General features: G+C 41.4%; 2 protein-coding genes across 3 annotated transcripts; one reads left to right on the top strand and one right to left on the bottom strand.

The window, feature by feature from the left end:
- Window positions 1-266: 266 nt before the first annotated feature.
- Window positions 267-7,967, top strand: hmmr (hyaluronan-mediated motility receptor (RHAMM)). Of its 2 annotated transcripts, none has more exons than XM_081612021.1 (20): window positions 267-472; window positions 705-803; window positions 898-983; window positions 1,081-1,158; window positions 1,296-1,484; window positions 1,577-1,663; window positions 1,780-1,891; window positions 2,295-2,360; window positions 2,520-2,593; window positions 2,679-2,749; window positions 3,232-3,599; window positions 3,690-3,838; window positions 3,927-4,162; window positions 4,728-4,835; window positions 4,966-5,166; window positions 5,538-6,248; window positions 6,341-6,413; window positions 6,586-6,762; window positions 7,443-7,605; window positions 7,697-7,967. In XM_081612021.1, exons 1-20 carry the CDS (start codon window positions 427-429, stop codon window positions 7,711-7,713), a joined length of 3,111 nt encoding a protein of 1,036 aa, XP_081468147.1. In that variant the 5' UTR covers window positions 267-426; the 3' UTR covers window positions 7,714-7,967. The 2 variants fall into 2 exon arrangements, with proteins under 2 accessions (XP_081468147.1, XP_081468146.1); XM_081612020.1 differs by having other exon boundaries at window positions 270-472; window positions 4,722-4,835.
- A 180-nt stretch (window positions 7,968-8,147) lies between these two features.
- Window positions 8,148-12,788, bottom strand: insb (preproinsulin b). The gene is made up of 3 exons (XM_008419600.2): window positions 11,929-12,788; window positions 10,050-10,256; window positions 8,148-8,411 (listed from the first exon to the last, which is right to left on the bottom strand). Exons 2-3 carry the CDS (start codon window positions 10,237-10,239, stop codon window positions 8,266-8,268), a joined length of 336 nt encoding a protein of 111 aa, XP_008417822.2. The 5' UTR covers window positions 10,240-10,256; window positions 11,929-12,788; the 3' UTR covers window positions 8,148-8,265.
- Between the last annotated feature and the right edge of the window lie 576 nt (window positions 12,789-13,364).

Here is a 13,364-nt window from a genome sequence, read left to right as displayed (position 1 = left end):
TTAGAATATTGTATTTTGACTTATTTATGTTACTATGATATATTTTATGTCATAATGAAGCTGATTTCAAATAAAGTTCTAAAAAGACAGATATACTAAAAACACTCTGTGAATCTATAATGTTTTCTATTATTTTTAATTTATTACGGCATGTTTAAAATGCCAGTTTGTTTTGTTTTGAGTTAAATATTCTGTTTTTCCTTCCGAGGATTTGAGACCGATTGGCTGTTGACGAACGTGCGTCATCCAGTAGTTTAATTCCTATTGGACACGCAGGCGGAGGCTTTACGTCCGACGTCGGTTTGAAAATTCAGCGGCGGAACTGTAGCGTCTGCTGTTTATTTTGTCGCTGTCGGAGCTGCTCTGCAGCGTTTTTCGAGAGCTGTTTGAATTTTCTAAGCAGTAACACAAAGTGGAATAACAAAAATGTCTTTTTCAAGAGCCCCTTTGAAGAGATTCAACGAGCACATAGGTAAGTGACAGTAAAAGAAAAAAAAAAGCTCAAATGCTAGCAGCGGCTGGGGGTGGGGGGGAATTATCCACTTAGGTTGTTAAATGCTAAGTAGCTTAGCTGAAACACGTAGCTAACGGTTAGTCAAACATTAAAATGCCCTGGGTGTGCGCGCTGTCTTAAGTTAATTATTCGGATTAAAACGAAACTCCGATTCAAGGCTTGCAGCAGCTAACTGTAATGATTTTTGAAGGTTGCGCCCCTCCACCGGGGTCCTATGATATCAAGTCGGGGGATGTGAAAGGAGCTGCTTCCTTTAACAAATCTGACAGATTCAGAGCCACCAAGCCAGGTATGTTGATCTCGTGCACACACTGTGCCCATAGGTAGTGTATCTGAAGCTGAAAGGTTATTTTGTGACACTTATTTTCTTCATTTGTGTCCAGCTGCTGGAGCTGATCTACTGCCTCCATCGCCTTCCAGAAGCGCTTTCATCTCTCCTGTCCGCAGGACTTTGTCAGTCGATGGACTTGTAAGTTTAGTTACTTGAATTTCTTCCACTGAAACCGAGAGGGGGTTTTACTGTCTTTAGGATATCATTTCGTGCTCTTTTCTAATTTGCTACACAGACTACAGGATCAAGTGGGAAGAGAGAGGGGAATGGCATGACATTTGAGAAGAAGCAGCTGAAACTGTTGGAAAAAGAGGTACACTTTATGGACTAAGCATTTCTAAATGAATGTAAAAGTGTTCCAGTGGTTTGTCTTTTATTTTTTATTTTTTTGGCCTTTAGCAAACCATCAGTACTGTCCAAATCAAAACTTTGTGACAAATTCTTTTGCAGATTCGCTCCCTGGTTCAGCTGCGAGGAGAGCAGGACCGCCGTTTGCTGGCCCTGGAAGATGACCTGAAGAAGTCTGAGGCCAAGCTGCTTGCTGCGGTTAGAGAGAAGACGGGGCTCTCTGCCAGCGTCATCACGCTGGAAAGACAACGAGCCGAGCTCAAGAAAGTCAACGAGTTCCTGAAAAACAAGGTGCGGTTTTTGCCTCTACCCATGCAACTCCTCAAGATGTGAGAAATATTTAAACGCTGCTGCTTGAAAGATGTCATCTCATTTTTATTTAGGTTTCCACTGATGCTACTAAAAAGAGAATAAATTCCCTCACGATGGAGCTGATGGAAGCTAGGAACAACCTGGATGTTAAAAATCAAGTATTTCCACGTTCTATACTGGTTTTAATGGCTGTAAATGTTGCTCAATTTTTTTTTGTTTTGTTTGTTTTTGACTGCAATTTTGATACATTTTTTTAAATTTTGGTTTCATCCAGGAGTTAAGTCTTCTACAAGTTAACACTGAAGGCCAGCTGAAGGTGTTGGAAACTGACTTCCAAGCTGCCAGGGCTACAGTCTCTACTCTACAGGACAGGAATAAAGATCTGGGTAAGATCTATTACCATGGAGACAGATGCACCAATCAGAAGCCACTTTCTGATATCTGGTTTTTGCAAAGCTTTGACGTGCTGATGAACATTTTTGCCTCTTATTTTCCTTTTCAGTACAGCATTATGAGAATGTGTAAAAATATGTTGTTTTTTTCTAGCTTTAATGCTTTGAGCATATATTAATTATTCATATTAGGAATTGCATCACATGTCTGAGAGACATATGGTGTGAACAATATGATTATGGAGTTGACAACTTAACTTAGCTTTAGAGTCTTGCATTAGCAATCTGTTCGGTTAGCAAGGTTAACATTCAGGTTCTTTGCACATCCCTAAGCGTTGTTGAAATTTCCAACATTTTTCGGTTAAACTTTTTCTTTTCTTTTCTTTTTTTTAAATAGAGGATCTGCATGAAGTGACAAAAAGTCGGAATGTGGAGCTTGAGAATGAAAATGAGAGGTTAAATGGTAAGTTTCCCTCCATCTGGAGGAAAAAAACATGTCAACAATGCAGGGCTGTTTAAGATGCATATTTACGCCTTAGGTGAGAAGATGACATAAGCTGCATGCACTGTTTTGTTCAGAGTTTTCTGTACAAACTCTGCAAACACTAACTTTGTTTTTCAGGTGAGATACAGGAGCTGAGAGAGGAGGTCAGAGTACTCCAGGAGTACTTGGATGCAGCTAATGACCAGATTCAGGTTTGATCCACAGCTACAAGGCGTAGTCTGACTTTATCCCACCTGTGTTGTAAAAGGCATAAAGACAACGTTGCTGTGTTTGTAGGACCTCCGTTTGCAGATACAAGAGAAGACACAAGAAGATGATGTCGTTGGTTCCAAAGGAGAGAAACTTAAGTAATTAAGAATTCCTTTCATTTTCTCTTTTTTAAAATCTATATTGTAAGATATCTACAGCACACTTATTACTAGGCCTGTCAAAATAAATAATTTAATCGCATGATTAATTAAAAGCACCGTAATTTCCAGTTGGACAACACTAGTTAAAGCCGTGCTCCCCTTTAATGTTATTGAAAAGCCAGCTTTTTGAGAAACACTGCAAACATTTGACACCTAATACAAAGCAGTTAGCTTCCACTGCCCGTCACTTTTACTTGTTTCCCCTAAGACGAATGATTGTTTTCTGAAATGCCATTTTGGTTAAGAAGACTTCATAATCCACTTTAACTGTTGTCGTTTTATTTCTTTTATGTAAATTGGTTTACAATTCCAGTGTTAAATGCAAATGGTCTTAAAATGATAGTATTACCGTTGTCTCAATAATTCCTGGGATATTATTGCTCTTGACAAGCCTCCTCTTGGCACTTTCCCCCCCACAGGCATCTAGAGACGGAACTGGAGCAGAGAACAGGAGCGCTTCAAACCACGCAAGATTTGCTGAAGCAAAAGGAGGAGGAGGCTAACAAATTCCAGCAGGAGCTGCAGACATCCAAGGATGCTTTGTGGAACGTGGAAAAGATGTTGGACTACCAAAATCTGGAGCTCCAATCTGCACAAAGGTCAGTCATTGACATGGAGAAGCAAATGAAGTCGGCCCGCCAAGAAGTTGAGGACTCTCAGACGACCGTCCGTCAGCAAGAGGCCGAGCTTACCCGGCTGAGGGAGGTGCTCAGGAGGACGGAGAGGGAGCTCGACGAGAGGGTAGCGCATCTTGAACAGAAGTGTCTGCTCTCTGATGAAGAGAGAGGTACGTTCATCTCCTCCTGATGCCCAATGGCTCGTAGGGTTATGTAAAGATTCGCAGTTTGTGTGAGAGGAATATCTTATTTGGTTTCAGGTAAGGCTCAGGAGGAAGGGTTCAGGAAAGTAGAGCAGCTGAAGAACGAGCTGATCGTCTTGCAGCAAGCTAAAAGAGACGAAAGGAAGAGACAGATCCAGCTTGAGCAAGAACACACAGCACTCGCAGAGGAGCTGGCCAAAGAAAAGGTTATATAAACATTAACCTCTTGTATAGATCATACACCGAATGACTGCTAGCTCTGTAATAAATGTCTGTTCCTGTCGACATTTGCAGGCGCTGGTGGACTCTCTGACTGTTCTCGTGGAGACGGAAAGGGAAGAGACCGAAGAGCAAATGAGACAGCTAAAAGAGGAAATGGAGGAGGTGCTGGGGGAGCTGGCCGTGATGGAGGAGCAGGAGCAGATGCGGCTGGAGGTGGCCCAGAAGAGTCAGGAGGCCCTTCAGAGCCTGCAGCAGGACAAAGAGGAGCTGGCGAATCAGCTGAGGGAAGCAGAAGCCCTTTTGGAAGGGTGAGTGGACAACAGCCAGTGACGATGCTGCAATATAAGCCAAAAATCTGTGGCACAGGTTGGACGTAAAAAGTTTGAAAATCAAAAGTAGGGTTGAGCAAAGGATATCTGAGGCTGTTTCCGCTAACTGCAGCAATTTTTAAGCTGATCAACTTTATATTTTCCAGAGCATTAGTTGCGTGGAGAGAGAAAAGTAAGTCGCAGGAGTAAACAAAATATGAAAAACGTGCAACTTGTCATTCAGAAAATGTTTTAACTTCCCTTTTCTGCTTTGCCACTATCCATCCATGTATCCATTCTAGGGTGTTTATTTTTTGTGCCAAGACATCAATCCTTTTCGCGGTTCAACGCAGCATGCCGTCCATATGTGGGCGTTCATTTCTGTTTTAGAGAGACGAGGCTTAAAAAGTCTTATCATAAAAGTGCGTTTTTATCTGCTTTGCCGCTTTGAAACTGTTGGAAATTTTGGTTGTGATTTAGTTTTCTACTTTCTTGGGTTTTTCCTGTACTCTGATTAAAATGTACTCCTTAACGATCCATTCCCCTCTGCCTTTGCTAGGAGCAGTGATGTGGCAGCCATGAAAGCGATGCATCTTGCAGCAGTGAGTGAACTCCAAGAGGCATATAACAACTCGCAGAGAAAGATCGAGGATTTTGTCACAGAGCTGGAAAGGTGAGCTCCTCCTGAGTTTCGGCATTTCCTGGTGTTCCTTTGCTTTAAAGTCACTTTGATTTATGTTGCCTTTAAACTTTTAAGTTCTGTCGGCATCCCGGCTTCACAGAAGGCTTGTCTTCCTTTTCAGCACCAGAGAGGCTCTAAAGGAAGCTAAAGGAAGACAGAGAGACCTGGAAGCGGAGGTGGGGAGAGTGACCTGCCAGCTGAAGGAGGCGATGGACAAAATGGTTGAACAGAAAGAGGAAGAGATCAATAGAGTGAGGGGGTGGACGGACGAGCAACAGGAGAGACTGCAGGCTGAGGCAAAATCAAAGGAAGAGAGTTTAAGGTATACTCGAAACCACGGCTTGGCAACATTGCGCAAAAATCTGATTTTTTTTTTTCATACTAGATGTATATCTTTTGCTTTCCTTTCTAAAAGTTAGAAAAGACAAATACTCATCCCTTCTGTGATTTGTACGACTCAGTCTTTGGGGCCAGACTACAAGAATTTGTAATTTTGAGAATATATATTAAGAGATTAAAGACGCAGTTTTGCCAAAAGAATGTCTTAAAATTGTTAGAAAAAAAACTTTAGAATGGGGGGGGGGAAAGCTTCTGGAATTATTAAAATGTGACTTGAACAGTACTTAAACTTATGGTTCTGCTAAACCGACTATTCCCAGCTTTTTTTTTTTACTTCATTTGTTCATCTTTTAGGGCGTTGCATGAGGTTCAAACTTGCCTTGCTCAAAAAGAAGAGGAGGTGAAGGCCGCGCAGGCAAGCCATGCAGCTCAACTCGACCTGCTTCAAAAGGAGCTACAGGCGCAGACGGGCGAGAAGGAAGACGCGCTGAGACGTTTAGAGGAACAGAGACGGAGTTTTTCTGAGACGGAGAAGTCCCAGAAACTGTTGGAAGACCTTAGCTGGCAAAAAGAAGAAATATCTCAGCAACTCCAAGAGGAAAGAGAAGCGAAATTAAACCTCCACGTGGCCCTTCAGGAGGAAAAGCTAGCGCTTGAGGTTGAGCGGAACAACCACGAGCAGCTCAGGTCGGAGGTGCTTCAACTACAAGCTGACCTGGAGACGCTAGACCAGGAAAGGAGGAGTCTGCTGTCGGAAGTGGAACTTAAAAAGGACTCCAGCCTCGCGCTCGAGAATCGTCTGAGCGCCGCCGAGCGGGACAGAGATCAGTTTCAGCCTCATCTGGACGACGTGGAGCAAGAAAACGCCGGCCTGCGGGCCCAATTAGAGCGCTCGCGGGAGAAAGCGGTGGCTCTGGCGCACGAGTTGGACAAGCAGCAGCAGGACGGCGGCGCTCTGAGGGAGCAGCTGGAGGCACTGACTCAGGAGAAAGTCACTCTGCAGTGGGAAATGGAGGAGCAGCGACAGGAACTCCAAAGACAATTAGCCGAAGCGCAGGAGAAGAGGTGAGCGGTAATGAATATTTCTCTCTGATGTGGAGCTCGTTTTCTTCCTTTTAAATCTGCAGTTTTGTAGCTAATCACGCCTATCTTTGAAGCTCCCCGCGCTCCGAGACGGAGCGCTGGAGGAAACAATACGAGGAACTGTTTGTCAAAGTCAAGCCCTTCCAGGTCAGCTGATTTTACTATTATTTTTTTTAATATAGCAAAAGAACCGTTCCGGAAGAATGCAAAAAAAAAACTTGCCGTTTTCATGGCACGGGGGTTACTCCTCGTCAGTTTTTGTATCTGCAGATGTTAATTTGTCAAACTAAATAATACTTGTGTTGGCGCGTTCCCACAGGAGCAGCTTAACGCATTTGCAGCGGAGCGAGATGCGCTGCTTAATGAGAACGGAGCGAACCAGGAAGAATTAAACAAATTAGCCGACGCTTACGCTCGCCTCCTGGGGCACCAGAACCAGAAGCAGAAGATCAAACATGTGATGAAGCTCAAAGATGAAAATATCTCTCTGAAACAGGTAAAACACTAGAACGGCACTGCCTCTCCTACAAAGGGCATTTTTTATTCCCTTTGGTCTGTTTTTGAGCATGGAGGTGCATTTTTAAAAATTCAGAATATTGCTGAAAAGCTTATCGTTCAACTTAAGAGCTTAAACTCTTGTTACATTGATTCTTTCCACAAAGCTATATCTGGGGGTAAGTGTTTATTTCTCCTGATTTATAAATTTGCTTAATAGAAGATACTTTGTATATCTGAGCTATCTGCAGTACACTCAAGTTTCGGTTTGGACGGCACCACACATTTTTAATCGGGAATTGTTAATTCGGTGAATTCAACAGCTGTGAACTATAGAAGTAATGCGTCTTGTCTCTGCAGATATGCTGGTGTATCAGCTTTTCCTTCCACTCAACTTTCCATTAATATTCTTGGATACAGCACTTTGTAATCTTGCTATATCTGGCCTATTCTCCTATTGGTGACAACGTCCTGTCATCAATTGTGTGTGTGTATAAATTTCTGAGAAAACTAGAAAACATAAATCATAAAAATCAAAAGTAATGTCTGCTTAAAATGCATTACTCTGTTGAAAGAGTCGCTTTGAAAGGGTTCTCTTTTTGATTTGAAATGATTGGAATCAACTTTTCAATGGTATTTTGACACATCGAGCAGCATCTACAAGCCTCTCCTGTTTTGTAGGAAGTTTCTAAGCTTCGCTCCCTTGTGAGCCGCCAGAAGAGCGATTTGGAGCAGCTGAGAGCAAAGCTACCCGGCGCTCCTCGTCGCAGGTTTGATCCCAGCAAGGCCTTCCAGAACAACAAGGAAAACATTCAGACTGACACAAACGATCCTCTTGGAGAAGGCGAGCTCCGAGCTTCTCTACTCGCTTGGTTTTTTGTTTGCCGCGACTGCTGGTTTCTGATCCTAAATTTTTATTTTTTGTTTCGTCTTAGGAAACCACAAAGAATAGGGGAGTTGAAGAATGGAAAAGGAAAGACAAGTTACTGGTGTTGTTTCTCTGCAATGTACTTAAAGTTTAATCATAGTTTCAAGAGGTTTTTGTTCAAGTGGTTGCAAGATGTCTGAATTGGATAACCGAGCTCAAAAGCATAAATGAAATGTACATAAAATGTATCTTTTTAAAATGTGTAGTTTAAAGGGTCTTCTTTAAATATGGTGGATGTAAATTCTTTGTAAATAAATTTTTTTTCTTTTAATCCTTCACCACCAAATGGATTTGTGATTCATTCACTTCAGGGGTTTTTTGTTTGCTTCATCTTTGCCGTGTCGCTCCTCCGCCAGTAGAGGGCACTGCAGGACCGCAGCCGCCGGCTGCAGCCCACTTTTCACCGACACCAGCTGACAAAGAACACAAATTCCATCATTGCAGAGAGGAGCCTCGGGTTATGGGTCATGAAGCTTTATTTCCTTCACTTGATAAGACATAGCCAGCGAGTGTCGGGGACAGAAATTGACTTCCAGACCTCTTTACAAGCTATGAGTAGTGCTAGTCGCGGAGTGGTCAGTTGCAGTAGTCCTCCAGGTGGTGAATGCTGCACGGCTTATGGCAGCACTGCTCCACGATGCCTCTCTTCACCTTGGGCTCGTCACGGGCAGCCAGAACCCTCCGCAGCCGCTCCTCCGCTCTGGCCCTTTTCGCCAGGAACCCTTTGAAGTAGAGAAAGTTCCCATACCTCCGCATTAAAATCCCGCTGCGCTCGAGCCAAACAAAAAAAAAAAAAGCTGAAAACACCATTACTGTTAAGACTCTCATGGAAAGTCGACATGTAGAAAAATATTGATTGCAACAATCCATTTAGCCGTGTTAGTTTCTGCCTCAACAGTGAGAGGGGAGGGAGAATAAAAATAAAAATGATGACGCACCAGCAGAAGCATAGCATAACTGATGCACCCTGATGTTAGCTTCAAAGCATCAGCAGAATGTTTGAGGTGGAAGATCTAAATAATGTGTTTAGGGAATAGCTTAATGAGGAATGTTGGGATTTCACAGGATTTGTGATGAATGGATTTGTCACATAACAGAAGTTTAAAGGGATCCTAAACCAATTGCATGTCTATAAAATAAGCCGCAGAATGACTTAATGATGGCCTGGACCAATGGTTGCATTCAGTTCAGTGAAGTTTTCTGCATGTTGTCGCCTTCAAAAATAAGAAACAACTTTCCTAAAGCTATCAAATGTGGCCCTTTCTTACTATTGAGCTTGAACTTTTCAATACAGTAAGCAAACAGTGTGGGTGAACAAAGCCAGACTGGGGGGGTCGTCAGGCAAAGTCATGCTGTTCATTTCTGAACTCCTGCCACGAAAGGAAGCAGACAAACTTACTTTCTGCAAATCAGAAATAATACTTTAAAAAGGCAAAAAAAAAAACTTCCCAGAGTTGAGAGGTAGTTTTCAAGTGAGATTCTGTGAACAGGTAAGTTCCCTTACCTGTCATAGAAAGATGTCGCATCATAAGATTACATAAGATGTTAAGTTTCTTGTCATATTCTCAGCCAGACAATTCAGGTGTTGATCAGCGAAAGAGTGTGGCGAACAAGATGGCAGACCATCATTTTATGTCGCAACACTGACCATGTCGGTCCACACGATCAGATGATTCAGCAGATTGCGATTGCCGGCTAGGAATCATTTCCAAATGAGGTCTGTAAAAGTACAACTTCCTGCTGTATGGACGTTCCAGAACAGGAAGAATTTGAATTGAGTCAAACACTGAACAATCTTGAACAAAAACCCGATAGAGGCAAAACACTTAGAAGTTGTTCTTCCATAAGAACAATGACCCCAACCAACAAACCAGAGCTACAATGGATGATGTAGATCAAAGCATCTTTACTTTGGAATGGTCTAGTTTAAGCCCAGACCTAAATGATATTTGCTTTCTGCAGTAAGACCTATGAACCAATGTTCACAGTTGCTGTCCATTAAATCAGACAGCAGCTGTTTTGCAAGTACAACTGGTTTAATATCACAGCCTCTATTGCAAATATGGTGACGGTATTGACCTTGCATGCCACACCTTTCAGATTTATACCTGTATAAATCTGATTGCATTCTTTTATAATGCTGATCTTTGTTTGCGTTTCATTTTGTCTTCTCAAAATAGAAAGTCTATTGTAAAGTTAAATACAAAAGCTGCTCTTGGACTAAAAATGATCATTTAAATGATTAGATGAAGTGCATTCTCCAGAAACTTACAGCAACATGACATCAACTTTACATTGGTACTAACTATTACATAACCCAACCTCACTACAACCAAACCACCTCTTGTATGCATCCGTACCAAGCAGATTCTCCAGGTCCCGCTTGTGGGCTCGGTTCGGACTGTAGTAAAATCCTCGCTCCCCACAAATGAAGTAGAGGGCGTCGACCAGGTGAGAGCCACACAGGTGCTGGTTTGGGGCCAACGAGGCCCCTGGAGAGTGGAGCACAAGCAGAAACAGCACGGAGAATGTCCATGGTACCCTGGCCATATAGGAGGGGGGCACCACTTGGACAAAAGGGAAATAATTCATATAAAACAACAGAAGTTAGGTTTCAAAAGCGCAATAGTGAATCCACATATTCACTTATAATTCATGGACTGAAGAGAAAACAAAGTGTTGATAAAGCCTAATTAGAATTTTTTTTTTTTCCAGACACTTTATTCTCGTAAAACTTACAAATATTTAGCAAATAGTCTGTCACATTCTTGCAGGTTAACCAGGTAGAGCATAGTAGCACACAAGAACAGAATGGCATGCCAATGCAAATACCACACTTCAAAGCAGGCAGGCCAACAATGTAAGCATAGCTTTTGTTATCTGATATCAAAGGAATGCTTTAATGAGATCTTGGAGAACAGTTATTGCATCAAATTAGTCAAAAATGCTAATAGAAGACCTTCAAAAGTTCAGAGAAAAGCAGCATTTTAGGCACACCTGCTTTTTATGAGTATTGTCGTAAACGGAATAGATATAAATCACCTGGGGGGGAAAAAATTAGAATTTTCACTTTCCATATATAAAAAAGGAGAAAATAAATGATTCTAAATGACTCCAGACTTTTAAATTTAGGGTGGTTTTATTTTCCAGCATCACAGTGAATGTGAGCACATGTTTTAGCTAAAGAGTGACTTCATGTTTGGATAACAGGAAAATGTGGGCAGTCATCTAACGAGGACTATGAATTAGAGAAATCCTCTTGAGATTTGGAGGTCTTTGGTCACGACAAATATTTTCCAGATGTGGAATGTTCAAACTTCATCTAAAGATATTGAAACTGCAAAAAAAAAAAAAAAAAATCAAAATTTTGTGAATGTCCATAACCCATCATATTGATGGTGTCGATTTTTGAGAGTTTTTAAGTCAAATGTCAAAAAAATGTGTTGAGATGTCGTATTGACACAAAAAAATGACAAAAAAAAAAATCAAGAAATTTGAGTCTGGAAACGCATAAGAACCATGCAATTGGGCAATTTTTTCCATGAAGAAAAAAATGTATAAAATTGCCAAAAAAGACTATTAAAGTCACATAAAAATTACATCTTTTTTTCTACCTTTCTTTCTTTTGCTTCCTTGCTTTTTCCTTCTTTTCCATGCCCCTTAGATCACTTTTATTAACATTTAATAAAAATAAATAAATAAATAAATAAAACATAACGTCACCAATAGTGAAAGTTCTCCATGTCGCATTTGTTTCTCAAGGTTGGTACCCTCAGTGCCGTCTGGCTGTTTTAGTGGTCATTAGTTGAAATGGTTTGTCAAAAAATCCCCAGAAATGCAATTGAAGTTCTCAGTTAAATGCCACGTGTGACTGATTTTTCTCACAGGTTTAAAGTTCGGCTCCTTTTTCAAGGTGAAAACCGTATCCAGCAGTCATTTAGAAACTATATAGACCTTTTGTGGACATCTTGTAGTATGCTGCAGATTATTGGATGTAAAATGAATCAATTTTAGTGTCTTTAACAATGTACTTGTGCCAGGCATTAGAAAATTGGCGGAGCACTCTGTCAGGTCCGCCACTCCTCTATTCCTTTTGGCTGCGCGCCATTCTCCTTGGCACAGCAGATTGGTTGAATTATAGATCCCGTCCATGCTCCGCTTTTTATGTTCATCCTGGTTATTATAAGTATAAATCTTGACAGCTAAAATCTTGAGGGAACAGAGGGAAAGCTCTCTTACCTGTGTTGCAGGAGGCGGCAGAGCAGCTGGTGGTCACGGATGAAAAGGGCCTGGATTGCGAGGTGCAGAGAACATCTCTACTTGGCCACCTTCCCCCTTTTTAACGCTCCACCTCCACCTGGCCTTTGCTAACCACAGCAAAGAGTCAAAGGTCGTCTCATTAACACCTTGACCTGTAAGCACTCCTGATCTGCTCTGCTCTGCTCTGGCACCACGTCATTTAATTGACTTGCGGACCAACTGCGCCGGGATCAACTCGAGAACCCAGCCACCCAGAATGATACCCATCTCACATCCCCCGCTGCGTAGTGGCCTCACTGGCACCGTTCAAAAGCTCACAAACACCATATGTCACACTGCGATCACACAGAGTAGATTAGAAGACTTCGAAGCTTATCATTGATCGGCGGCGTTGTGTTTAATCAGTCGATTTATTTTTGTTTTCCTTGTGTTTCGTAGGGGTGAGCAAGCTGTGGTGAACAATTTCAACGTTATTAGCCTCACCGGTGTTATTATCTGTCAAAATCCGTCACAGTTTATCAAACGTTGCATTTTTATTATCATGATTAACATTTAGTTACTTGCATGTAGAAAAACACTTTGAATAAAGCGAGATAAAAACAGAGATGCCACCTGGAACTATAACCACAGGCTAAAAGGAGAAAATGAATGACTAGTGAATTTAACCCTTAAAATACTAATAAAAAAAAAATCTAACGTTTATTAAAAGTTCATTAGCTTCTCTGGAGATTACAGGGTTTAACACAGTGAGTCTGTTCAAACGTTAATTTGATACGTTTAAGAAAGAAAGGAGAAGAATTCAAACTTTCATCCACCTTTGGTCCTTTAAGTTTTGACACTAGAACCACTGCATGGAACTGAGGAGGGGGGGGGAGCGTAGCTCACAAGGTCGGTTTTCCCGCTCACTGAACTAACTGGATCGTTTCATGTGCTCGTTTCCCACAGTGCCGTCTCTGAGCTCTGCTAACAGGGACATTTTAACCATAAACCAGCCAGTTTTAAGTGATAAACTTATCACTTATGTAACTACAGAAAGTTACAAAGTGACGCACACGCAAATCCCAGGCTGTAGAGGAAAAATAAATAAATCTTTCACAAGCTTTAAAGAAAATTTTTATGGATATAGTGAACGATGCGAGGAGTCATGACAAGTAGCTGGTCAAACAAACTAAGGTGGACTTGGAGTAACGTGAGAGATTTGTCAAATTATGAAAATTAATTGTATTTCACACTATTACGGTAACGAGTGTGCTGTCTCGTCCCTAGGGATATTTTTTACATTCAAAGTTTAAACATTATTCTGTTTAATAAAAATAATTAGTCTATAATAGTTTTTTTTTCTTTTTAATTAATCCAGATTTAAAATTTTGATTTATTGTCAGTTATTTTTCAATGCTTTCAGGATTTCTACATTA

The sequence above is a fragment of the Poecilia reticulata genome, chromosome 10, assembly GCF_904066995.2.
Source record: "Poecilia reticulata chromosome 10, P_reticulata-male-v2, whole genome shotgun sequence".
Classification (NCBI taxonomy): Eukaryota; Metazoa; Chordata; class Actinopteri; order Cyprinodontiformes; family Poeciliidae; genus Poecilia; species Poecilia reticulata.
The sequence above is the reverse complement of the archived record's forward strand: the minus strand, read 5'-3'. Positions and strand labels throughout refer to the sequence as shown.